A 27,365-nucleotide genomic window follows, 5' to 3' on the forward strand; every position below is an offset into this window, starting at 1 on the left:
ATAGACAGCAACAACACGACCTGAACCGAAAAACATCAGATCGCAAAGCACACCAGTTAGTCGACTGAGCCACAGAAGCACATATCTGCTTGGCTAGTAAATACACTCGGAACCAGTAAATTTCTGTACGAATGGAATGTTGTGTCATTTGAGAAGTTCAGTAGTTATGAATTGTATCGTTTGAAGAATTATATCACCTGTAAAGCTCATAATTTCTTTCTGTGCATGTAAGATGCAGCCCACCAGCCACTGCTGACGACTAACTGGAGACTGGATCCCCCACAGTGGCGATGATCAGCAAACGACAACGTAAACCAAATACGACAATGTTATAAATCAAGAAATTTTCCTAGTCTTAAGTACTGTTAAGGAATGACCTCGGCATCTTAGAGCTCAAACAGCGTGCCTTATTAAATATTTTGGAACATAATTTTTTTTTAATTGTATCTTTTTCTTTTTCCGAGAGTGAATCTTTACGCCCACTGACTGAGGCAATCGCTGTCTTACTATCGATCACCGTCGTGCATAAGTGATGACACCCGGATATACAATTTTTAAAATTTTTGATTTTGAAAACTTGCCTAAGAGGGGCCAAATTGTGCTAGTTTTAAAATTCATCGGCATCTAATGAGAAAAACAGATGTCATTTTCCTAGATATGCGAACATAACAATGAAATAAAAGCCGCAGAAAAGGTATTCTAGCGACCCCGATCATATGCACATAACAAAATCATAACACAAGTATATCAACAGTTGATATGTATAACAATTTGTGTTATTTTGAGATATTTAACAAATGAAAACAATTGAAAGTTAAAACTTATGATAACAATATAATAACAAAATCAGTTATGATGTTTTATTTTCATTTGCAAGACTCATGATAAAGTTCATTAATTGAAAAAATAAGTTCTTCCGTTTCTTTATATCGAAATGTAATTATCAGAATTTCAAAGAACTAAAAGTTGAAACCAGATCACTACATAAATTATTCATTCAACAGTTTTGAACTGGAACGATGTTAAAAGTTGGCTGTGATATAGTTTTTATGTGTTAATTTTGCTATCTAATTTATTACAACTATTGTTGTAAATTCCTGCTTTCGGACTTCTGTAGTTATATCAAATTACGATCTGTTACGATTTTGTTCCCGCTAGAGTCTTTTTTGTTATGATTTTTGTTATTTTAATAGCTTACCAGTAAAAAATATTTCAAAATTTGTTACAAAATATTTCTGAAACAAATTACTCCAGTTTTTATAATTTTGTTATTACCATCTGATCGGGACGGGACTCTAATCCATTGCTTGCTCCTATCCGGGGTAATCGTTTTGCCAATAACACCACCCTGCATGAGAAACACTGATAAAATTTAAGGTATGTTAAGGATAGAATATTAGAAATGTCCATATTTCTGTTACCTTATTGTACAAGCATTGAGCTCAGTTTACGTTTTGGATAAATTGCTGTTTGGTACAGATTTTGTCAATTTCACTACATTAATAAAAGTTTGTACAGTCGTATCCGGGATCCTGTACCTGTTTGTTTTTTTTGCATCGGTTCCGATTGAACGAAGTTCAGAGCAGAACAGTTGAATAGTCGATAAAATGCTCCGAATCAACCCCATTCCATTCAAGCACGATCAAAACATAGTGGCATGAATTGTTGAATGAATGATTTTTGTTAACTTTCGAACTTCAAATTTGCTCTCATAATCGTTTTCTTACAAACAACCTGTTCCATTTATCTCAAAAAAATTCAAAAAAAATGACAGAATGCTTTTTAAACTCTTATCAGAAACCGTGTTTATTGCGAAAACCGCCTAAATAAAAATCGTGTTAATTCCGGAATTCGTGTAAAAAAGCCGTGTTTAAAAAAAACCGTGCGGAATAGAACCGTATAAAAAGAGATCTTAGTGTATGGCATTGGAAAAGTTTCATATGGTATATTGATGACCGGTATTTGCATTATCACCCTTTTTGATTTAATGCAGCAAGCCTAGCGATCTGTTGAGGAATGGTGTTGTCAGGTTGGATTATCTGTAAATCCGGGCAAAATATCAATGGTCTTTTTCAGTCATCGTAAGATTATGGTAGGATCTCGTCCATTACAGTTCTTTGAAGTTGTTGTGTTAGATCAAGTTAAACATGTCGGGATTATTTTTGATTCAAAACTGAATTGGTCTGCTCACATTGACTTCAGGATTAAGATAGCTTGCATGGCTTTCGATCAATGCCGACGAGTTTTTGGAAAATCATGGGAATTCAACTCAGTTCGTGCTTGCATCTCATCCGACACAGTCGCAAACCGTTTACGGTCGAGATAACAGAAACAAAGACAATGCAGTGTAGTGAACAATAAAGTGCACGAAATGGGCAAATACGATTTAACAAAGCCAGAAATTTGGCCTACAAGTCCAAATTCAGTTTGTATTGATTTCAAGCGCTGCAAAGTTAGACCAGCAGCAACCGAAATTGAAATCTTGCTCAAGGAACGAATGCATCTAAACGTTAATGATGTAAGTGAGATTCCATTCAACAAGGCGTCTAACTGTGTGTACATTATGTTCAAACGTGAAAGAGATGCAATTGCATTTGCTTCGGTTAATAACTGGGTGTACAGTGTTGATCATGACAATGTTAAATTTAAAATCCCTGTGTACATGGTGGACAATGCCATAGAAGTACGCGTGCATGACCTTCCTCCGCAGACCAGCGATGGGTATGTTCGGGAAAGTATGTCGCAGTACGGTGAAGTTCTTTCCATCGACAGGGAAGTATGGAGGAATTTTTTCCCGGGTACGTAAAGCTTGTACGCAAATAGGCCACGTAAAGCTTGTACGCAAATAGGCCTGAATAAAATGTCTTTTAAATAAAAAAAGGGGATTCAAGCTCAGATACATCAATTGGATCCACACAACTATTGTTAGACCAATTTTAGCTTATGGATGTCTTGTTTGGGGCAGAAAGCAGAAGTTACGACAGTTCAGTCAAAGCTAAATCATCTTCAAAGGATTGTCCTAATGGCGAAGACAGGAGCATTCACGACAACTCCTACTGTTTTTTTGTTTTTGATTATAGAGGTTTTAACCATAAGGTCATTCACCTCTTCGGGCCAGATAAACTTACTGACCTTATGTGCGGGGTTGGGAATCGATCCCAGGTGGGCTGCGTGAAAGGCATCGACTTACCCAACCAGCTACACCCGTCCACACTGCTACTGCTGATTTAGAAGCGCTACTGTGCATTAACCTACTACATAGGTTCCTAAGACAAGAAACATTTTCTTGTACGTACCGTCTCAACGTTACAGTGCTTTGGAACAGTAACACTATAGACTATGGTACTAGCCACTCTCGCTTGTGGTATCAAATGGTTATGTGGGATTAATATTTACTCGCTCCTAGTGACTGAACTTTTACGTGCAACTTTTTGTTTCAAGACATTCAGTGTGAGATATCCTATTCGTGAGGAGTGGTTGTCTTGTTATTTGGAACAACACTGGTGCCAGCTTCTACTGTCGTGAAATGAGACTAGAGCAGTCTCATTCACTTGGTAGATACTGTACTGTGTTCCAAGCAGAAATCTAAGCGATTCTGTGTAGGGTACAATCGGCACTTCAGCGGAGAACCTGTAGTAAACGATTTTTTTTTGTTCCGACAGTCAAGTTGCTTTAAAGGCACTCAGTTCGAAAGATTCATGGTCGAATCTTTTGATGGCAAGTCGAAGTCAAATCGCAGACCTCAGCATTTTAAATGCTGTTTACTTCTTATGGGAATCCGGCCATTCTGGTATTACTGGGAATGAATGGGCTGATGAGTTGGCTAGAGCTGGTGAAACGAATGATTTCGCCCTGATCCAACTTTATCACTGTAAACTAGTTGGATAAAACACAAGATTCGTTCCTGGGCTGCATACAATCATGCCAGCTACTGGAACAGCGTGCAATCTTATGTTTAGAGAGAACAGCATTTTGATCAGATTAGAATCTGTAAATGTCAAAATGTCTACTGTATTTTTCCAAGTATCATTGCAATATTCTAGTCAGAGCTCTGACTGGACATTGCAATTTCACCTTTTCATATGGATACTATTTAGCGTGCTGAGTATTATTCGTGTGAATTGTGTGAATGCGATTACGGTACTTAACATGATCTGATATGTAACTGTCCCGCATTGACGCACCAACGTATCCGGGTTTTACCTTCTTTTATAAATATTAAGTATCGAATTCGAATAGATATCGAATTCGTTCGAACTTAAGAAAAATTTTCCGAGACCCGGAGGGCCGAGTGTCATATACCAATCCATTCAGCTCGACAAACTGAGCAAATGTCCGTGTGTGGGCCGAGTGTCATATACCAATCCATTCAGCTCGACAAACTGAGCAAATGTCCGTGTGTATGTGTGTATCTGTATGAGTGCTATCAACAAAGAGGTCTAAATCTCAGAGATGAGTGGATCGATTTTGATCAAACTGGTCGCAAATGAAAGGTCTCCCCGTCGCCCTAAACGCTATTGAAAATTTCAATTATTGGATGTTTAAATTTAGAGTTACGAAGTTTTATGTCAAAATTTTCAGTTTTTTGACAATATCTGTCACAATTAACCTTGAAAACAGAATATGGTTTTAGACTTAGATTTCGCACGGTAAAAGCTATCCAACAATCTTAAGATTGTTAGGATCCATTCATTTTCAACGGATAACTTTTTCAGTGGTAAAAGTTTTACGTACTTGATAATAAAGCGATGATTCAAAGCAAAGTGAAACACGATTTCAAAACTGTTTTATTCAGTAGTTTCTTAGCACCTAGAAGATTATGCACAGTACTCTTTTTAATGGCATTTCGATTTTAGCACGGTTCGTTTTGGCAACATAATCGGTCGAACATGAAATATTACATATTAGAAAGATGGCAGTATTTTCAAATTCAAAACAGTTTCATATTTTTATTGATTTATACTTCTTGCACCCTTATACTATTAGAAGATCACAGATTTTGAGAATCGATGACCAAATAAACTTATTTCAGTTCTATTGGTAGTTCCGGAGCAAGTTGCATTTGTCTGTTTCGAAAATACACCATGAATAGCAGTATTTTTTTATGTTCGTCTGTTGAGCATGGTTCTGGACGGTCTACATTTTAAACTAATTCTAGTCTATGTTTAAATTTTTTAAAGGTGTTGAAGTCGTCTTATATCAGGAAATACAATGAAGTGTTCAGGTTATGAACAATAATAATTCAACCATTTGTCAACGCTTGCTTGATATTTTTATACCATTCTCCTATACCGTTTCCATTTATTGATCAGAGCAGCCCGAGAGCTGGGCCAAAATCGCCCAAACTACGTTTGAGATGTTCGTTTTAGCAACCTGGGGTCGCTCTAGATCGGACTCAAATCGAGTAGTTTCGCTCTGAAAATTTTCTCGGGTCGCACTACGGCATCCATTCGAGTTTGTTTATGTTTTGTTTTTTTTTATGAGTTGTTATTTAGGGCGGTAACCACGTGTTCGTTTTACTCGAAGTCAGAGTCGCCCGCGTGTAGGTTCAAAAACGAAAACTGTATTAGTCATACTTTTACGAACAGGTTTTCTATAATCTACGAATGAAAAGTGGATTGCTATGCACAGTCAAGCAATCAAAGCAAATGCAAAGAAGTAAAACTTTGCAAATCTAGGAGTATAATCTGGATTTTCATCACCGCCTTCGTATCGTACTAGAAAAGGCAAGGTTTGAATGAAATGTAAGCTGCGGATTTGAGTTTTAATGCACCGCAATGATCTTTGTCTGAGTAGGAGAACTCGTACCAAGATCACAAGCTTTTAAAACCATTTTATGATCCTATCAACTATTATTTTAGTGTATCTATTTCCTACGCTAATTGTGGAATAATTAGAAGATATATGATAAAAAAATTAATTTCAATAATTTTGATCCGAGATGGCAGAGCTAATCAGGATTTGGGTGTATTTTCTGATTGAGACTTCCTACTAAGGAAATTAAGTTGTTTAAAACATGTAGTATCGATGCAACGTTCGAACAGCTTAACAGTGTTTTGTTCTTGTTGCAAAAAAACTTGTGTTATATTCCGTTATGCTTTGAAAATAACTGAATAGATCCGACTAAAAAATAATGAAATTTACCGGTGACGTAAATCTGCATATGACTCAAATCATAAGAACGTAATTCGTAAAATGACTGAATTTTACAAGAATTATTTACATATGTGTCGAACACACACTACTTTTACAGCAGACGAGTAAAATTACATGCTTCAACACTAAATGCTTCACTTCTAATGTAAAAATGAGTCATTTTTGACGCTCGTATATGTCGGTCTTAGAAGACGTAAATTTACACGATATTTTGTAGGTGTGTACATAACGACTGTAAAGACTTAAAAAATATCGAATTTGCCTTCAACCTGTTCGTACTGTACAGCAAGCTTTTCAACGACCACACAAGTGTTGGACAATTCAAATACCCGATAAAATTTTCCATCACGTGATTGATAATACTAAAAATAATTACGTACATGCGTACTTTTATGAGGTGACTTGGGAACCCCATGGCATGACAAAACGATAAGAAGAATTATTCACTTTTGATGTTTTTCGAATAGATTAAATTGATTCAGGGGCGTCGGAAACCCTATTGGGAGTATACTGAAGTCGACACCTACAAAATGCCTGGGTGTGGAATTGCACACATGGAAATCATCCAAATCAATGTAATATATAGATTCTTATCTGCGCGTTCTGTATTTTAGATTATCGAACAGTTTTATCACTACATTCTGCGACCTTAGATAATGCTTACAACCCAATCACGTATGGCTGAAGCACGTACGAAAACATCTGGTCGACCAGTGGCGCATGGAATCTTCCAGGAGGCGACGCCAATGACGGAGAAGTCTACTACCAGGGCGCCACCGGCATCGTTCTGAAAAGCAAATAACCGTTTAAACTTTGTACATTCTGGGAACTATTTCGGATTAAACTCACGGTGCATAGTCCCTGACCTTCGCGGGTTAACGTGCACATTGTAGATGCTGTAACTCGCATTCCATCGGATCCCAATGAGTCTCTGCAAACATCGTTGTCGATTACGTTGAGGTTGATGGTTTGCAGTGCATTGGAATTACCATCGCCGGATTCGGTAGCACCCCAACCGTACATTCGACCACGAGTTCCCGCACTGGTGAAGTTTGCGTTCAATTGAATCGGTTGTACAATGTCAGTAAATATTACGTTAAAGAACGTTCGGAACAGTGCTACGTTGAATTCCAGGGTGTTTTGATTATACTGCGGATGAGTAATTGTTTGTGTACCGTAATAAGCAGCAGCTTGGGTATTCAGAAATCGAGAACCCACTACGGCCATTGTATTGGTGGCCAGTCGACCTTCCATGCATACGGCTGTCGTCAGAACGAAGTTCTGGTTCAGCAATGTTCCACCGCATAAATGAACATTGAGCGAGCTGCGCATCGAAACCATCCACGGGGCCTCTCCGTATTCCGCCGGAAAACCCCCTACGATACGCTTATCGGCGGTTGCTGCACAAAATAAATAAAAAATGACATACATAACGGTATCAATAAATTTACTTACGAATCGCCAATGTGACGCCTATCAGGCAAATGAGGGAAAATCCGACAAGATACATTGCTAACAGAAAACAAGAATGATAAATTGAGCTTCAGGTAAACTCTTTTATAGCTTGCGTGGGTGGTCAGATAAGACGAATAAAGCCAAACCTCGTGCAAGATTAGCAGGATTCCAAACCTCGTGCAAGATTAGTTGGATTACGATTGTCAACCTTATTGGCAAGTACCGTCACTTTTGTTTTTGAATAATCATTCCATTCCATCCGTTTCGTTCTTCCCAACACTGCAATTATATCTAATGGGGCGTCATTCACAAATTATGTACGCTGAGTCATCTCAGAAACGAGAGCTGTACATACATTCAAATTCTCTTTTATGCAATATGCTCGCATTTTCTAACCAATGGTACTCAACAGTCCGAAACTCTAGAATTAGAATCAGATCCGAATAGAATTTATTTGTAGTTCATGAAATATCTTTAAAAAATCGATTTTTTTCGATCTGATAAAGACCGGATATGAAATCACTATTAAACCCGACTTTCGAATCGATACCGGAGGGCCGTGTATCATATACCATTCGATTCAGTTCGTCGAGATTGCGAAACGTTTTGTCAAAAACATGCAGTTGATTTTCAAAGAGATGGCTGAATCGATTTTCAAAAATTTGGGCTCAAATGAAAGGTCACACATTCCTGTAGAACGATACTGAATTACTAACATAACCTACAAATATTATTTAAATTTGTAGGTTATGATAGTTGCTGATCACATGAATCGACTTCGACTATACCGGTTCTCATTTTCTTGTTCCGCAGTACCGGGAACAGTGGTTTAAAATTCTAAAACAAATCTCACTTCATTATCTCAGAGATAACCAAACCGATTTCCACAAACTTAAGCTTGAATGAAAGGTCCAATGGTTCCACAGATTGCTATTGGATTTCATCCGGATCCGATTTCCGATTCCGGAACTACAAGGGGAATTGTGCTGAAAGTTGGGAATTGTGCTGAAAGTTGCAAACAGTCATTTAGATCGATTATTTTTGGCGTATAAAATTTGACTAAGTGCACATTATGTGGATATTTGTATAGTAAAAGACAGCTAATGTCTATGGAGAGCAACTTATTAAGGAAATAAATTGATTCCAATGATTGAAATTCTCTTAACCTATTTAGTAAAGTGATTATTTTTGGTCATTTCAAAAAAGGTGTTCGGTTACCGGAACCCCATGAAAATCTGCTAGAAATGGAAAAAATTAAGCAAAAACAGCTGAGCTTAAGATTGAAAAAAAAAAGGAGTTTATTCATTTCGGAGGCTTTTAGTCAAAAGGCGTTATTTGGAGTCGCCATGTCTGACAGTGATGCGGATCCTTCACAGTTACCGAGGTTGGTAGCGAACAGTCATGAATTGAGTTGAATGGAGACGCCTACTGTATAAAGCAGAGTTTGTCGAAAAAATGGTATCCCGATAATCGAACACCTTGAGGTGACGGTGATCGAATTCTGTAGAAATTTTGGAAGTGAGGAAAAAAACTTTAGTAGCGAATATTTTGATAGCAACTGCTATTGAATCACAAAATAGATGGAATTCACTTCATAAACATTCAATGCATTCACCCTTTCGATTTATGTTCTTCAATGTATGACACCATTAAAAAGGTCAGAAAATACTTTTTTGTTGATATTCAGACCATTAAAATTATTTTGATTGCAGCAAAAAGTAGACGCGTCTGTTTACTTTAGTATTCTTCACAGAGATAATGGGCTTATATTAAGACCACCAAACAGGTAACCCGTGTCGCATCCGGCGGAATTATTTCAACCAAGAGTTAATCTTGTTTCACAGTTAGACTGACTGGGTGACCCAAGTAGAACACGTTATTACACTTAAATGGCTTAAATCGTAGACGAAGCTTGCTCGTTTTACCGACGATTGCTAAACAAGTTGTTAGTAACGAAGATTTGATTTGATTTTATATCATTCACATGGAAACAGAAAAATATACGTTTATGACAAGTTACAATTTGTTGATGTTTCTCCATTATGCTACTTTGGGCATGGACAGATAGTATGTCTATTTTTCGGAATATTTTCCGTATAACCGGTCTTCGTCGAGTGATGACTTCATATTCATATTCTTCATATTATACGAATTCCAGTGGAGCTAAAGCCATTAATAGTATCAGAACTAATTGGCTCAAGTGGCACGTTACCCTAGTTAATAGTAAATTCATTTCTATTTATTTGCTCTCATACTATACTTAATTGTTTATAGTATTGATTCATCACGCTGCCAAAGGGAAGTATGATATCCTAAACACTGATGATTACAGGTCGTTTGTTGGTTCTGCAAAGCAAATAGCGTTTGGTAAGACTTGTTGCGATGGCAACGTATTTCACTAATGTAACCGAGTTTCAAATGCAGGATGATGTAACCATTGCATCTTTTAGCCTACGAGACAGGGCCTCATAAGATGGATGATGCAGTTGGGTTTTGAAAATTCGGATGCGCTAGAAATTGTCAGTCATCAACAATCTTAGACAAGTTGGCTAGAGCTGGAATCACGAATAAAAGATCCAGCTTTATCACTGTCAACTACTGGATTCGTTCTTGGGCTGTATCTAAACATACCAGTTACTGGGGCAGCTTGCAAACTTGCGTTCGGACAACAGCATTTACTAGATTGGAATATGAAAATGTCATAATGTCATTGCAGTATACTGGCCAGAGCTCTGACTGGAAATTGCACTCAATTATCATATGGCTATTATTTATCGTGCTGAGTATTATTTGTGTGATTTGCGTGAATGCGATTACGGTACTTCATATCATCTGATATGTAACTGTCCCGCATTGACGCAACTACATGCCGAATTTACTTCTGCTATTACATATTGCGAATCGTTTTGCATTCTTCAGGAAGTGTATCGAAGTGTGTATTCAGGAAGTGTATATTCAGGAAGTGTATGTATGGTATCGATTTTTCTAAAATCTCTAAATCCTCTCGGGATTTGGAGGTTTTTTTAAATGTGCATTTTGGCACCTGCAGATCGTTCGGCATCATTCCAGGGATGCAGAACAATTTGATTCATTTTATTTTGTGTTCTTTTCTACCTCGCACACTTCACAATTCCCTTCAATGTTCGTTTTATCCTTCCCATTCCATCAGGAAATTGATGAAAAGCCACGACAAGGTACAAGTTTCCAAATAACTAGGGAAGCGTGCCACTTTAGCCAATTAGCTCTGATTCAAATTCATAAAAACGTAATTAGTTAAATGACTGAATTTTGGCAAGATTCACTTTTTTCAGTATTTTTTTCAGTTTCAATGTATGTTTTTTTCAATTTCCGATTGAAGTGTCCGATTTAGCCCCGGTCCCCCCTATATAATGAAAACACCCCGAGAAATTTTTTTCTGGGTAGGCGCCTGGCTATAAGTGTCTATCTATTGGGTGCAATAAATGCACCATTCAAAGGGTGCACGGTATCGAACCAGTTTCAACTATGATTCATCAGTATTGTTTTGTAATTAATATTAGTGAATTATAAACCTGGGGGTGTAATGAAGCCTTTCTTATATCAATGCAAACATGCTATTATATGTAATACTGTGCTAGTCTTCAAAATAATTTTCTTCGATTCTTGAAAGAATAACCGGAATCTGTTTATTTGACAGTCTACTGATAATGACTACCGATTGGAGTAGTTTGGAGGCAGGTTTAGAAAATTTTTTACATATGTTTTTACCCCTTTAATTGATGGTATCAATTTTTTAACACGTTTAACCATTTAATTCCGTAACCGGAAGTCGGATTTGGATGAAATTGAGGAATTCCGTACAAGACCACAGGACCTTTAGTTTAAGCCTAAGTTTTTTAAAATCGGTCAAACCGTTGCTATGAAAAATGAGAGTGAGATCCATTTGGGAAAATATGACCACTATATTCGATGCCTCCGGAATCGGAAACCGGGAGCGAGTTTTGAGGCTAGCTTAGAATTTTTTTTACGTTTTTTGTTTCCCCCCTTCAAGTGATGGTATTTAATTTTCAACACATCTACCCTATAATTCCGGAACCGGGAGTCGGAACTCACTCGTCGAATATACACATATTCAAAATTGTGACATTTCCTGTATGAACTTTCGTATGACGGCTCAAGACTGGTTTCTAAAAAGGTAAAATGTAATTTTTGCATACACTTTTTCCAATCGTTTTTATTCGAAAAATGTTACTTGTTAAAAATGTTGTCAAAACATCCTTGGTACTTCATTCCTTTTGTGGAATTTGACCTCCTGTTTCAAAAGACTTCGCAGCCGATTCATAGCGTTCAGAACCATCGCATGGTAATGGTAAGACCAGTGCCCTATGCATTGAATCGCTAACCCGAGCCATGTACTATTAAAATGTGTGAATGTATGTGAGTGTGAAATAATAATGTCCATTAAATTCACGATTTCCAGTTCCTGAGCTACAGGATAGTTAGTGTAAAAAAGTCAGTATCAATTTCTCTAGTTTAAAGACAAACTAACTTCACTCACTTTCTAGTTTAAACAGTTTATAGAATCTCTTGAAACTCACAATCACACTTTTTGGTCAATAGATCTAGTTAGTTGATATGCAAATTATCAAGCCGCCGTTCAAAGGGATAAATTCATCATAAAAGTTGTTCGAAAACGAATAAGAAATTAACGCCTTCTAGATGCCATCGTTACTTCGACTCGCGAATAAATGAGTCTTTCATCGATACGCAAGTTTAAGTTAAAAGTTCTTTCCGGGACTAGTTGTACCGGAAATATTAACCAAAACATCCAAAATGGAGCTTTGATTTTCATATGGTTAGGATGATATGCGGCTTCTTCACATATAGGGCAAACAAGAATTAATCTGATCTTAAATTTTACAAAAAAAGCGATAATCATTACTGTAGTTTCAGAAAGTATTATAAAAAAAGACTTCATATGGGACTGATGTGATAATTAATATTTAAATGATAACAATAATAGATATAAACGCAGTGATTTAAATTAGTTTTCTCATGCATGCATTTTAAACAGCGGTACCAAATCTATTGTTATAATGTGATTTTACCATTATTTTGTTTCCTTAGATAATGCTTACAACCCAATCACGTATGACTGAAGTACGTACGAAAACATCTGGTCGACCAGTGGCGCATGGAATCTTCCAGGAGGCGACGCCAATGACGGAGAAGTCTACAACCAGGGCACCACCGGCATCGTTCTGGAAAGCAAATAACCGTTTAAATGTTGTACGTTCTGGGAACTATTTCGGATTAAACTCACGGTGCATAGTCCCTGACCTTCGCGGGTTAACGTGCACATTGTAGATGCGGTAACTCGCATTCCATCGGATCCCAATGAGTCTCTGCAAACATCGTTGTCGATTACGTTGAGGTTGATGGTTTGCAGTGCATTGGAATTACCATCGCCAGGTTGCGTGGCTCCCCAACCATACATTCGACCACGAGTTCCAGCGTTGATGAAGTTTGCGTTCAATTGAATCGGTTGTACAATGTCAGTAAATATTACGTTATAGAACGTTCGGAACAGTGCTACGTTGAATTCCAGGGTATTTTGATTATATTGCGGATGAGTAATCGTTCGTGTACCGTAATAAGCAGCAGCTACAGTATTAAGAAATCGGGAGCCCACTACGGCCATTGTATTGGTGGCCAGTCGACCTTCCATGCATACGGCTGTCGTCAGAACGAAGTTCCGGTTCAGCAATGTTCCACCGCATAAATGAACATTGAGCGAGCTGCGCATCGAAACCATCCACGGGGCCTCTCCGTATTCCGCTGGAAAACCTCCTACGATGCGCTTATCGGCGGTTGCTGCACAAAAAACTCATAAATTCACATACGTAACGGTATCAATAAATTTACTTACGAATCGCCAATGTGACGCCTGTCAGGTAGATGAGGAGAAATCCGCAACGGTACATTGCAAACAGAACACAATAATGTTAAATAGAGCTACAGGTAAACTCTTTTATAACTTGCGTGGGTGGTCAGATAAGAGAAATAAAGTCAAAACTCAAGCAAGATTACCCAACACCCTGAACAGTCATAAAAATAATCGAGTGTCATTCTTTCGTTCTGAAATTTCGACTTGATATAATTGTTGTGATACTTTCCGCCGATTTACTTATTGTTATAACAAAAATGATACTATTAGTTTATATTATATTGTTAGATTATATTGTATTATATTACATTATGTTATATTAAATCATATTATATTATATTATATTATATTATATTATATTATATTATATTATATTATATTATATTATATTATATTATATTACATTATATTATATTATATTATATTATATTATAATATATTATATTATATTATATTATATTATATTATATTATATTATATTATATTATTTTATATTATGTTATCACACATACATACGTACATACAAATCCCATAAACATTTTCATGATTTAAATCATTTTGCCTATAACATGTGAAGACACGTTTCATGATTTTCATAATTTCTTAATCATGGTACCGGCAATGAATTTTTATCCGTATTATTTTTTTTTGGGTTACATGATTATTGTTTGTTTCATTTTGTTTAATCCCGTTTAATGAAAAAGAGGTATCTACACTTTGAACTGAATCCATTTGCAAGCCACCGTTTCGTTTATAAATGTTTTTTTTCAACGACAAAAGATAAGCATGGATTTATATCTTGTGTGTGTGTTTATTTTGACTTGAATATGTCTTTACTATGAGGCACTTTTTCAAAATTCGCTCAATGATAGAATGGATAGAACTTAATCGTAAAAATCTTAACATAACTTAATCGTGGTGTCCTTAGCATAATCGCCCTCGGAATCTTAAAGCTAAGGCAGTGGCCTTATTAAATATATCATTGAATAAAAAAATAAATAATTCTTTCTCCATGCCATCAGAAATATGATCAAAAATTTGTGGTTAAATCTTCAAAAAAGTGATAATGATAAATTCATTCAGTATTATAAATTCAAGCGAAAAGGTTGTGTTTCGATTATACTGGCTCGTGAGTTAACGGCTGCTACTCTAAGCTACAGGTCGTTAAAATGCTGGTGCCATTCGCAAAGGCAATACTCGGGGCGTTTCCGATTGGAAAATCATCAACGTAGGCCATCTCGTTCATACGCACAGACACAGAGGTGCGAACGCATAGAAGTGTCGAGTCACAGTGGGGCCATCGCATAAAGGTGCGAAGACGAAGGAGTGCAAAGGCACATAGGTGCTAAGGCAACTCAGTGCTGATCTACCAGGTACCAGAATTTGTACGCTGCATAGGATCGAAAGAGACGATAGGGTAAAGTGTTATAATATGCCCCCTTAAGAAAACATTGAGATATTTCCAAGTGTATTGATATATTTTCCTCGAGAATGTAAGTATTTCATTGCAATACGGATGAGGAACACAATTTTCAATGATTCCAATAGAAAAGATGAGAATTGATTGATATAAACACATTTTCCAAAACGGCCACATTCTTGGTTATTTTCGCTCGCCTCAGACATAATGCCCCAGCAGCCGTAAAATATGTCTCACAACAAATCAGTGGCATGACACACAACAAAAGACATTTTATCCCGCAACAACGATGCATTGTGCTTCTTGAAATGTCCATAAAGTTACTGTTTTGAGATAATCAGTATGTCAAAGAAATGGTGGATAAAACATCTATTTAGTCGAAGCAAAACTTTACATCGCAAAGCTGCCAAATGAAATTTTTAGTTTTTTCATACTTTCCTGCAAACGACAACCACCAAGCTTGCATAGCAGAAAGATCCTACGAAAAGATAGTGTTAGTGATAAAACTTTGGTTCAGAAAAGTCTTCAATGCTTAAGAAAGGGAAGGGGGCATTTTGGCTAGCAGGGACGCTTTATAAGACTTTCCCCTACATATCGCGTAGTGCTACACTGCAAGCATCACATTTGATCGCCACCAAGAGAAATAGCACTGTACCTGGGGTCAGGTACAGGCAGCACACCAAGTTCAGTGGTGACCACAACGACGGCAGAGCAACGGCGAAAAACGGAACACGATACCAAAAGACTGCCAATTGGAAATCGTTGGGTGAGCTTCACGTCGTTCTTTACGACAGAGGAACACAGACAACAGCAACAAGGTAGATTTAATTTAATTTTTTTATTACTCTTATAACTGAAATTTTACTATACATAAGTTTTCATTGTTAAACTATTAAATTACAAAAAAAAAACAGTTAATGTAATGGATGATCTCATGGAAGATTATCCGAATCCGATTCCGGATACTAGTAAGAGCTTAAATACTCCAAGGACTACACATTATCCAGAGGGTACCACTGGGCCATGGATAGTCTGTTTTCGACGCAAAGAAAAGGCATTAAATTTGATGCAAATTACAAACGATTTGACATCACATATTTCTGAAGTTGTAGAAATCTCTAAAGTTATTATAGATAAAATTCGAGTTGTTGTTAACGATTTGAAACAGGAAACAAAATTGTAACCTGTGAATTATTCGTTATTGAATATCGAGTTAACATTCCATCGAAGGAGGTGGAAATTGACGGTGTTGTCACCGAAACAAGTCTGACAGCCGATGATTTACATAAAAATGGAGTTGGGCGTTTTAAAAACTCTATGCTTGAGGGAGTTAAGATACTCGAGTGCAAGCAATTGTACTCAGCATCTATTGTCGATGGAATTAAGTCCCTCAAATTCGTTTCGAGTAACATTTGCCGGATCTACATTAACATTAAAGGAAAAGACATTTGTGTAGCTTCGGTGTATATTCCTCCAAGAGCACAAGTTGGACAACGACAGCTCAATTAAATGGTTGAAGCCCTCCCTGCTCGACGATTTATTCTGGGAGATTTCAATTCGCACGGAATTATGTGGGGTTCCGTTTACAATGATAACAGATCATCTTTAATATATAATATTTGCGACAATTTCAACATGACAGCATTGAATATGGGTAGCATGACACGGATTCCAAGACCTCCTCCAAGTGCATTAGATTTATCTCTCTAGCGATCATTTACCAATCATCATCTCAATTAGCAGTAACAAAGGTATTGCTAATCCAGTTAATATTCCATATGATTCGACAAACAATATTGACTGAATTAAATACTAAATCAATATTTCAATTGTCTTAAATTCAATGGAAGAACTCCCCCTGCTGGAAGAATATGACTCCCTCGTTTGATCGATTCTGGAGGCCGCAGAACAAGCCCAAACCAAACGATTTCTTGGTCCATCGACCAACAGAAGGCTTCCAAAGAAGGTTGGACAAAGAGTACTAGATGCTAAACACGCGAAGCAAAACGCTTTCAAGATGTTTTTAAAACCAGGAGGTGGAACTCCTTAGAATTTTGAAAAATTCTTGGTTTTAGAAACCAAGTACAAGAGCATTTGCTAGGAAAGTTTGTCCTGATACTGTTCCTAATTGGAACATTATTCGGGAGTCTACCCCAAATAATGGTTCCATTGATAGTCCATTTTCAATGATGGAATTTTCTATAGCACGCTTGTCTTGTAACAATAACGCTCCTGGATTGGACAGGCTTAAATTCAACTTGGTGAAGAAACTTCCCAAGAAGGCGAATGAATTGTACGAGTGGGCTAGGAAAGCATCTTCTTTACCCAATATTTCAGTCATATACAAATGTTCGGAAGATTATGTAAAAACAAAGAAATTTCATAAAAATCGTTTCGAAAAATGTAAAACTATTTCTGGAACACAATTGTTTCACTATGTTGATCCGCACGGAGACAAGGAATTGAAAATGAAAGTTTTCTCTTCCCAGGACACGTTTGAAGTATTGAGTTTTTGTAAATCAGAAAAACCAAATCATAGAAAAATTGCAACTGTGCAAAAACTTTAAGTCACCATCATTTTATTACTCACGTAAATCCTTTGTCCCAATTTTACTTGTTTTCTGCCTAAAACGTTGCTAACAATAAACTGACAAAGTTAGGATTCGATCTGTGGCGCGACATGTGTCGACAAGTTAAGCCTGTATCCGAGCGTGCGGGTCGTAATTGAAAAATTCACTGCTCCGAAAGTATTCCACTTCCCTCCACTCTGAAACTTTATCATGAATGAGTTGAACCCCTAAGGCTTCCTTTTTAAACAAAAAAAAAAAGAAAAAAACATTAGGCCCAAGTTTAAATTTTTTTTATTTGTTTATTAATTTTTACCTCTTTTCATTATATTTACTTTAAAGGTTGTTTTATGGAATCGCTTATTTGAAAGCTAAGGAAAAACCCTATTTTAATCCACCTATTGGTGTAATGATGCCTTTCTCATATTACTCATTACATCATAAATATAATCGTGAAATTCGCAAAAACAACTGTTTATTGAATAGAAATATGATAATTTGTTCGGATCTAATCTCACAAACTCTATAAAACCTGTTTACCCTGTAGTTCCGGAACCGAAAGTAGTATCCACAACAAATAAGGAATTCCGTATGAAACTGTAAGACTTTACTTTTGAAACCATAAGTTTGTGAAAATCGATTTGGCCATCTCCAAGAAAAGTAAGTGAGATCCGTTTTGCAGTTTTTGATCACTATTTCCAATTCTTCCGAAATCGGATTCAGATAAACGGAATAGCCGAAGTTGGTTCGTTTTTTACCAACAAATATAACCTACAAATTAGAACAGTTTTGAACGTGGTTAAACCTATACTTACTATCTCATGCTCTATTTCAATTAAACCAATTAAACGAAATCTAACAAACGAAACGAACCTGCGTTTCTGTTACTTTTGCATATGTAAGTCAAGCTAAACATCATGAATCAGCAGCATAAAACATGTAGTAGGATTATTATTATTATTATTATTATTATTATTATTATTTTTATTATTATTATTATTATTATTATTATTATTATTATTATTATTATTATTATTATTATTATTATTATTATTATTATTATTATTATTATTATTATTATTATTATTATTATTAATATTATTATTATTATTGACATCACTACACAACGTGTACGAAATAGAACAAAGCACGTCTTGTTCGTTTTGTGTTTTCTTCTTCTTTCGGTGTTGTACATATTGTCACTCTATGTGGCGATTTGAAAACTTTGACACTCATCGCCCTGTAACTGCGGAAGTCGGATCCGGATGAAATTTCACAGTAGCTTTAAAGACAGTATGAACCTTAATTCAAATCAAGATTTGTGAAAATTGGTTCAAACATCGCAGAGAAATCGAAGTAAATTTAGTTTTATGAGTTTCTCTTCTCCACTTTCGGTGCTCTCGGAACTTTTCCACTTATCACGCTTTAGTTTCAAAACCGGAAGTTGGATCCCGATAAAATGTTCCATAAATTTTTAGGATATTATAATACCTTTCATTTGAATCTAAGTTTGCAAAAATCGGTTGAGGTGTTCCAGAGATAATTGAGTGTAAACTTTATCTCAAATTTTCACATATTACCATATAACTCCGGAACCGGAAATCACATTCAAATGAAATTCAATAGCAAGCTATGGGACCATAATACCTTTCATTTGAATCTTAGTTTGTGAAAATATGTTCAGCCATCTCTGAAAAAAGTGAGTGCATATTTTTTTCACTTATTTGGTACATATCATCCTATATCTCCGGAACCGGAAGTCGGATCGGAAGGAAGCAGGCTATGGGACTATGAGACCTTTCATTTGAATCTTTGTTTGTGAAAATCGGTTCAGCCATCTCTGAGAAAAGTGAGTGCATATTTTTGTTACACACACACACACACACACACACACACACACACACACATACACACACACAGACATTTGCTCAGTTCGTCGATTTTCACAGTGATTGCATAGCCTTTCTATATGAGAAAGGCAAAAACGCACAATTCATGTCTTGAACGAATTTTTGTATCTGTATTAGATTTTTCAGTATTGGCTGTTGAAAAAAGGCTCTTTTCTGAAAACACGAAATATCAAAAAAAAACATATCTCGAAAATTCCCCCCCCCCCCTTATTGAAATAAAAAAAATAAGTGTCGAATATTTTTGAGTTCTTTACCGAAAAAAAATAGCAAAATTAAAAAAAAATTTAGTGGCTGATTTTGCGTGGAATGCCACATAGACATTGCAGATAACATCAGTTCAACTTTGATTGATGTGTAATGAATAGTTAGTTTATTTCAGAAATAAATTCAGCTCGAACAAATATTTTTTTCATTTGACTAGACAAAAATTTTGATTCAAATCAAACAGAGAACATTGTTTATTTTTAAGGGAGAAATTAGTTCAAAACAATCATATTCCAGCTGAAAATCATCATAAATAAAATATAAAAATCTACTAACAGTTTAGTTATTTTAAACATGCTCCATTTCTCTGTTTGGTATACAGTGAGAGTGACGGTTTGGTGCGGTTTTTTTTTATCTGGCGGCATCATTGGGCCATTTTTCTTCGAAAATGAGGCAGGAGCCGCCGCCACGGTCAATGGCGAGCGCTACCGCGCCATGATTAGCGATTGGTTCTTCCTGTTACTTGAAGAGGAAGACTTGGACACCATTTGGTTAAAAACAAGATGGCGCTCCGTGCCACACAGCCAACGCTACGATCGATCTTCTGCGCACTGTCTTCGAAAATCTAATTATCAGTCGAAATTCGGATGTAGTTTGGCCGCCTCGGAGCTGTGATTTGGCGCCGTTAGCCTATTATCTTTGAGAGGCTGTCAAAGATAAGTGTTATGTGGACAAGCCAGAGACAATTCAAGCCTTGAAGGACAACACTCGTGCAGCCATAGCTGAAATAAAGCTGCATACAATCGAAAATGTACTAAAAAACTTGACCGACCGTATGGTGTACTGCAAGGCCAGCCGAGGCAGCCATTTGAATGAAATTATATTCCACAATCAACCGGAAGGATTGTACTTTAATATGAAAAAAAAAATTGAAATCGGATGAACCGTTTGTGTTTTATTGCATGTTTAAAAAAAAGTTATATGGCGGACCCTGTACATGCATCGTTACAATTGTGGAAATGAAGCAGTAAAAGTTGCAAATTGCACACAATCAGCTGATACAAACAATTATTTACACTCGAAAGTTTGTTAGAAGCAGTTTTATCCGTATTAACTTCCTCCAGTTATGTTTGTGAGATCACCCACCCGCCCTTTTTTAAGATTGTAGGTATTAACCGTTCACGAACGGCATAAAACAATAACATTGTTGTTTCCAAACCATGCCTCTAATTTCTAAAGTTGATTATACTTTTCATGGTAAATGGTTTTATGGTTGACAGCTCAAACCCATAAAGTTATTATATTTTCATCCGAAACAGCTAATCAAAGTTTACGTGTCAACATTCATAAATTTCACCTATGAACGATATCCTTTTGTTTAATTATCTGCAATATCAGTTACAATGGAACTAATTCCTTTTCCATCACCACATTTCTCCATCCGAAGTGAAGCAGCCGTTCCAAAACAATTCTCAACGCAGCACAGAGCTCTACATAGGAGCCGAGAATGGAAAGGCATTTAAATAATGAAATAGTGTGCAAGTTAACGACCCATCGGAGAGCTGCCCGGAAGCAACCCAGTTTCCCAACCTGGTCTAAACGTTTCGACAAAGTTGGGTATGCTGAAACAAAGCGAAGCAACCCAAATGCAGCTCTACATTTCTGATGAATCGATGGTGATAAGGATTGATGAAGCCAAACAAGTTTGTTGGTAGAAATAATTGAAACCGCTATCTAGTGGAGACTGTTTAAAGTTCTTCTGCACCGGCCATTAGTTGGGTAGTCTGACAGATGATACGATACTGCCACAACACCGCAAGTACATTTTCAAATCTACAAGTATTCTATATTGAAAAAGTTTATTTTCGGTTTCGGAATAACCGCCACCCCTCCCTGGTAGATGAAGTAGCGAAAGAAGTGCCAAATCAAAATACTAATAAAAAACACAAACTTCCGAGACGAGCAGAATCTGATTAAAAGTCCGGTAAAACTGAATGAAATGAGCCAACATAATGGGAAAGAAGCGGAAAACTTTTTTCATACCTCATCTCGAGTTTTAATGGTTCTCCCAGGGTCAACCCGGGAAAGCCAAAGTCAGGTTAAGTCAAAACACGGAAACAACAGAAACCGATTATTCTTAGCCAGAACAGAACAATGAAAGCTTGCCAAGTTTGTATATATTCAGGAGCAGTAAGCGAATTATTAAAATTTCCTATCTTTTTTCCGTTTTTCTTGTGGCGGCCAGTCGCATAGCGCAGTGGTACAATTATTTTCATCGACAGCGGAACTGAAGATTACTACATGGAAATAAGCACGAGACTTTGACCTTTTTTAGACGGTCCAAGTTTTTACAGTTTGCGTAAGAACCATCGGGAAATGTTTTGCATTTCATAAAAGCTTCAAAGAGTGTCGTTGAAAAATAATTTATGCGTTTGTAATGAGGCATGGATACTAACTAGATTGGATAAAATAGCTGAACAAGAGCTGGTACATGAACAACAATTGGATCTTATCTTTTTGAAGTGAGCGGTTTTTTTTCATGTTTTTTTTTCTGATCCGTAGTGAGGCAGAGCTGAAAAGCTGTTATTTTTTAATGAAAGTATGGAAATGATATACGACTAAATCTTGCAGAAAATCAATTTAAAATATGTTTTAGATTTAAACAAAGTTTTTCATTCATAACAATAAATCGAACCGACAAAACCTTTTCCTTCGCGAGAAATACTTTCACTTGGAAAGTTCAATTTCGCTGTCCTTTTAAGCTTCGCCAAAGTAGGTGACGATTGAAGATTCGATCGAACTACTGCATCCTAATATGTTTACCGTTTGATCCAGGTTCAAGAATGATGGATATTATCCTATTTTTTCATTTCTTCTTTTGTAACATATGACCTATTATTATCGTCGCCTCACTTTTTCTTGACTACTTTTACCTAAAAGTATGGCATAATCTTTCCCTACAAATTAGTTTCTTGCTAACAAAATGCAAAATGTACTGCCCATACTCGCCTATCGGAATGATAAGGGTTGACACTCTTGCTCGAAATATTTGTGATACACCACGAATAAAGCAAAGCAAAGTCTTGGCATTAACATTCTTTTGTGAAATTTGGCTTTTCTGTTTCAACAGACTTCGCAGACGATTCCTAGTGCAGCGGATTGTATAGTATAGTGTAGTGATCCAACTGACACTAAAAATCTTTCCTGGTCGGGGCTTAAACATACGACAACTGACTTGTAAGACTAGCGCTCTCTGCATTGTTATATCAAAATTTTTTTTCTGGAAGACAATAATTGATATTTTTTCATAATTTCATGAACACCTTTGTCTTTATGGGAATTTCCAAAACCTAATGTCGTATTCACTTGATGTCAAACCTAACCCAGTTTCCACCTTACCTACTGTCAAACCGATTGTTTAAATCCATTTCCTAGTTTCAACGTAACTGAACTGAAAATCGAGCTAGTTTCGAACCTGATTCTTAAATCGGGTTTGCTCACACTTTCGTTGTAAATGATAGTCCAACACAGTTTGCTGTTTGTGTGTTTACTTGATGAAACTATCCTAAGTCAGTTTCAGTTTTCTCAAGCGAACACGACATTATTAAACATAGACTCGATCTTCCAGCAGTTACGAATGGGCAATTGCATACGAGCTTGCTTAGAATGATATTTCATGCCAATTGTAATTTTCGCTTGTTACCGCATAGAGCTTTTTATCATTGATATTTTTATTATATTGTATGTTATACCCCGACTTTAACTTTTTTCGAACACACATCACCGAGAAAAATGAGTGATATAAACACGGACATTTTGCGATCTTAACGAATTGATTGGAGTGGTATATGAAACTCTGCCCTCCGGGCCTAGATGCAAAGGTTTTTTTCATGAGAAAGGCAAACCTGATTTCACATTTTCTAATCTTTAAATTGCTTCATTTTCAGAATCTAACAATTGAAATAAAGTATGATCCGATAAGAGTATTCAAACAATACTTATCGCGAAGAAAAATTACTGCTTAGAGGCGCAACAATAGTCATTCATTTATACTTTACCCAACAAATTTGGCTGCGACGTCTGTTGAAAACAGAATTTCAAACGTCACAACTTAGGTTTTGTCTTCTTATATCGGTTCGTGAATGCAACCTTTAAAAAAAAAAGAAATATTTCTTGAAGTTGATTTCAAAATTGGCTGGAATAGAAAATTGTGTATAATGCTTCAAAATTTTTCCCGAGTCCGAGGTTTAACTACACAGTTTTTGGTCGGTAAGTGAAATCATATGTTTAAAATCCGCAGGTGCTGCAATGATTGTTCGTTACCGACTTTGTAATTGATTCTCATTATTGTTTTATGTCGGTATGTAAACATTGAATAACTTTGAGAACAAACAACCGCTTTCTATAAATAATGTATTTTTATTCAGTTTGGTTCCATAGAATTTTTTGGACTAGGTTTTGAAAACACTATCAATTATGTGGCCACCTTTGTTAGCAGTTACAAAATGACTACTTTTTCTGCGTTTGCTATTACCTTTTCTAGCATCTCGGGTGTTATAGCGTCGATTTCAGCACGAATGTTTTCCTTGAGCTCGTTTGAGTTTGAGGCTGTTTGGTAGGGTTACCACCTGAAAGGACCTCGGGCCTAGAGCTACTTGCCGGGGTGCCGTGCCTAGCGAATTTCTATCGGGCCGCATGTATATTTTTAAAACTTTAGCTTAACAAATGACAAATTAAATCATATTATGTAATTCAAGCACAATTCAAGTTCCCGCGTTGAGAATTCAAACGTTTCTAATAATCAACAGTTTCATTAGTGTCAAGTTTCAGTTCTCCTCAACTTATCCAACAATCCATCCCTCTCACGTGCAAATAGTTTTTTGCTTGCCGGGCGAGAGAAGTTAACATGGTTACCCCTAGCAACCCAATCGCTCACCGGTGAAGCGAATTGCAATGCAGTTAATACACACACACAAACGAACACATATTTGACAGCGCCGCACTGCACATATGTTAAATGTGGCAAATCCATCAACAAATTACCGAGATACAAGCGCTTCAAATTAGGTCAAAAAAATAAATCGCCGAAAGTTCAGAATTTGCCTGCTAGTTCCCGTAGAATCAACAGATAATACATTCAGTATACTTAAGCGAACACGACGACGCGCCACAAAAACCAAGCATACAGCGAGTGACAAGCTAGCTGCTCCGTTAGGTTATCATATTTTGTGCATAGGGCACATAACCGGCACATTTCATAAACTGTTATGTACTGACGAGTCGAAGACATAAAGTATAGATTTAAATTTGAAAAATAAACAAATAATTGTGAATCACTAACGTTACAAATATATCATCGTCAACTGCGTTCAAGAAATGTTTATAACAATATTCTTTCCCAAACAATGATTTATCAAAAGTACATTAAAAACATAGAACTTTTAAAAGAAAAATATAGTCCCAGACATCAAATTCACGTATAAATAAGTATAAAGAAACTCTCTCATTTATTTAATTACGTCAATACTAAAGCCAGGGGATGGGTATAGCGTGATGTGTAAGTCAATGCCCTTTCACGCAGCCCACTTGGGTTCGATTTCCATCCCCGCACATTTTTCTGGCACGAAGAGGCGAATGACCTTAAGGTTAAAACAAAAAAAATACTAAAGCCCAGAGATCTTAAAACTAAATACCACTCAATACTACATCTGATTATAATGTAATGGAGCCGCATGGTTTTTCTTTCAATTGATTTTTCCAGAACTCAGGAAGGTATTAACTCAATCGAATTCCGATGGCCCATTTCGTATACAGAGCAAATCGTGTTCCGAGGTCACCGTTCCATCTACCAATGCTCGAGTTTGTATTGAATGTTTAATTTCTTACCGTATCGAAACCTTCCAAACCTTCAGTCTTCTGAACCAGCCTATTACACCCTTGGAACATAGTATGACGTTCCACACTTCTAATTTTTTTCTATAGACGCTCCGGCATAAAACACTTATAATCAGGATAGAATTATAATTTATACACATCTTTACGTCTTAATTCAGCAAAATGCTAATTTATGATTGCAAGGAATGCTGTAAACGGTTTCCATGAAAACGAGTTGACAATTTATTTTTTTTTTGCTGAAGAAGTTTTTGAAAAAAAAAATGAAATAAAAATCAGAAGAAACCCCCTAACTTCACAAATAAGGGTCAACAATTTTGGGAAAATCTTTCCAGTACAAAGTTTTCCAGTTTTTCTTGACTAGAAGTTTGAACTTCAAATGTTATTTAGTTTTATTGTTTATCATAGTGTTGATTTTGACTAAAAATCATAAACCCATTTTTAACTTAATATAGAAAAATAAACGATTGTCAGTCAGACTTTTGCGACTACTCAAATGTTATTTTTCAGGTATGAAATATCCAAAGGGTTGTCCGCTCAGTCGTAAATTCGCCTGTCAGGATACCTGTATAGCACGAACAAAGTTCTTTGTAACCCTTAGAATTGAACCAGAAACAATTCCTATCAAAATTCAGATACCTAGTGTGCAAGTGGCGCAGTTTTCCCTTGTCACCAAGTGGTGAAGTGGTTTCTATCGCTTCCAGTCAGGGCAATCCCTTTCATTGGTAGTTGTAGTATACAACCGTGGCCCTGTCGTGAGCTGCTCTTTTTGTGTGTCATCTTAACCACCTCCAAGTGGCACGATGGTTGCCGAGCCTTTTTCTTCATTCACTGGATAGAAAATTGAGCGCGTCCATCTTAACCCTAACGAAGTGTTCGTTTCGTTTCGTCGCCCGAGTGCTTCTAGAAGGGAGCATTGTTTCGCACCGAGTAAAAGCGACCGCTCTTAACAGTCACAATGCAGGATGCTCTACGTTCTGAGCTTGATTCTGGTAAGTGGAATGTGCAGGATGAAGTGTGCTTCAGAACAAGAACAAAAGATTTCAGTCGAGAAAAGGGGCACTACAACAGCAGGCCGAATTAGTCTTCTTCGATTCTGACTTTTTGGATCTTTAATCGAATGAAATCGTTGTACATTCAAATTGAGGAGAGTTGAACAGAGCGCGAAAGGTGCCTGAATAGATACACTACAGTCTACAGCTGTAACTTTTGTTTTGTATGATCTACTAAGAAAGGACTGCTTTTCCGCATCTCTAATTGTCAATCCATCCTATCTGCTACTTGCAGTGTAGGGATAATCCGAAGGACCAGTACTGAAATTGAATTTTCCTAACCTCACAGTTAAACCTCTAGGCAGAGTTCATTGGAAAGAACTCCAAAGTATTCTCCTGTTAGCGCATTGAGGACTCTTTCCAGTTATCGTACAATATTGGTAACGTTCCGGGTAAATTGAATTGACTTGTTTCAGGGACGATTTAAGGGGTTGCAACTTTGTGACGGAAGTAAAGTTACGAGCGAGCGAGCGAGCGAGTTTCGTTCTTCCTTCGATATAAAATTCTGTATCGAAAATATGTTTTGGTTCCAGGTACAACAATTTTCCTGATGATTTTTCATCAACTTTTTTTTATTTAGTTAATTTGTTGTATAGGAGTTAAACGGAGAATCGACTCTGCCTTCAAGTAATTGTCAATTCGTGATTGGTTTCTTGGCAAGAAAAACATTTTGCGCCATTTCAGTCACAGTTGAACCGTGACACACCATTCGACATCAGCAGGTTTTCACCCAGCATTTGATGGGCGGTGGTTGCAAAATGTTTAGCTGGATGCATTCTTTTC

General features: G+C 36.7%; 1 protein-coding gene across 4 annotated transcripts; it reads right to left on the bottom strand.

Moving 5' to 3' along the window:
- Positions 1–6,743: 6,743 nt before the first annotated feature.
- LOC131436003 (chymotrypsin-1-like) lies at positions 6,744–25,689 on the bottom strand. Of its 4 annotated transcripts, XM_058604364.1 has the most exons (5): positions 24,173–25,689; positions 13,520–13,537; positions 12,914–13,464; positions 12,699–12,851; positions 7,454–7,556 (listed from the first exon to the last, which is right to left on the bottom strand). In XM_058604364.1, exons 3-4 carry the CDS (start codon positions 13,403–13,405, stop codon positions 12,714–12,716), a joined length of 630 nt encoding a protein of 209 aa, XP_058460347.1. In that variant the 5' UTR covers positions 13,406–13,464; positions 13,520–13,537; positions 24,173–25,689; the 3' UTR covers positions 7,454–7,556; positions 12,699–12,713. The 4 variants fall into 4 exon arrangements, with proteins under 4 accessions (XP_058460346.1, XP_058460344.1, XP_058460347.1 ...); XM_058604362.1 differs by lacking the exon at positions 24,173–25,689 and having other exon boundaries at positions 13,520–13,778; XM_058604363.1 differs by lacking the exons at positions 12,914–13,464; positions 13,520–13,537; positions 24,173–25,689 and adding an exon at positions 6,744–6,943 and having other exon boundaries at positions 7,006–7,556; positions 12,699–12,840.
- Between the last annotated feature and the right edge of the window lie 1,676 nt (positions 25,690–27,365).

Source organism: Malaya genurostris, chromosome 3 (genome assembly GCF_030247185.1).
Source record: "Malaya genurostris strain Urasoe2022 chromosome 3, Malgen_1.1, whole genome shotgun sequence".
NCBI classification, from domain to species: domain Eukaryota; kingdom Metazoa; phylum Arthropoda; class Insecta; order Diptera; family Culicidae; genus Malaya; species Malaya genurostris.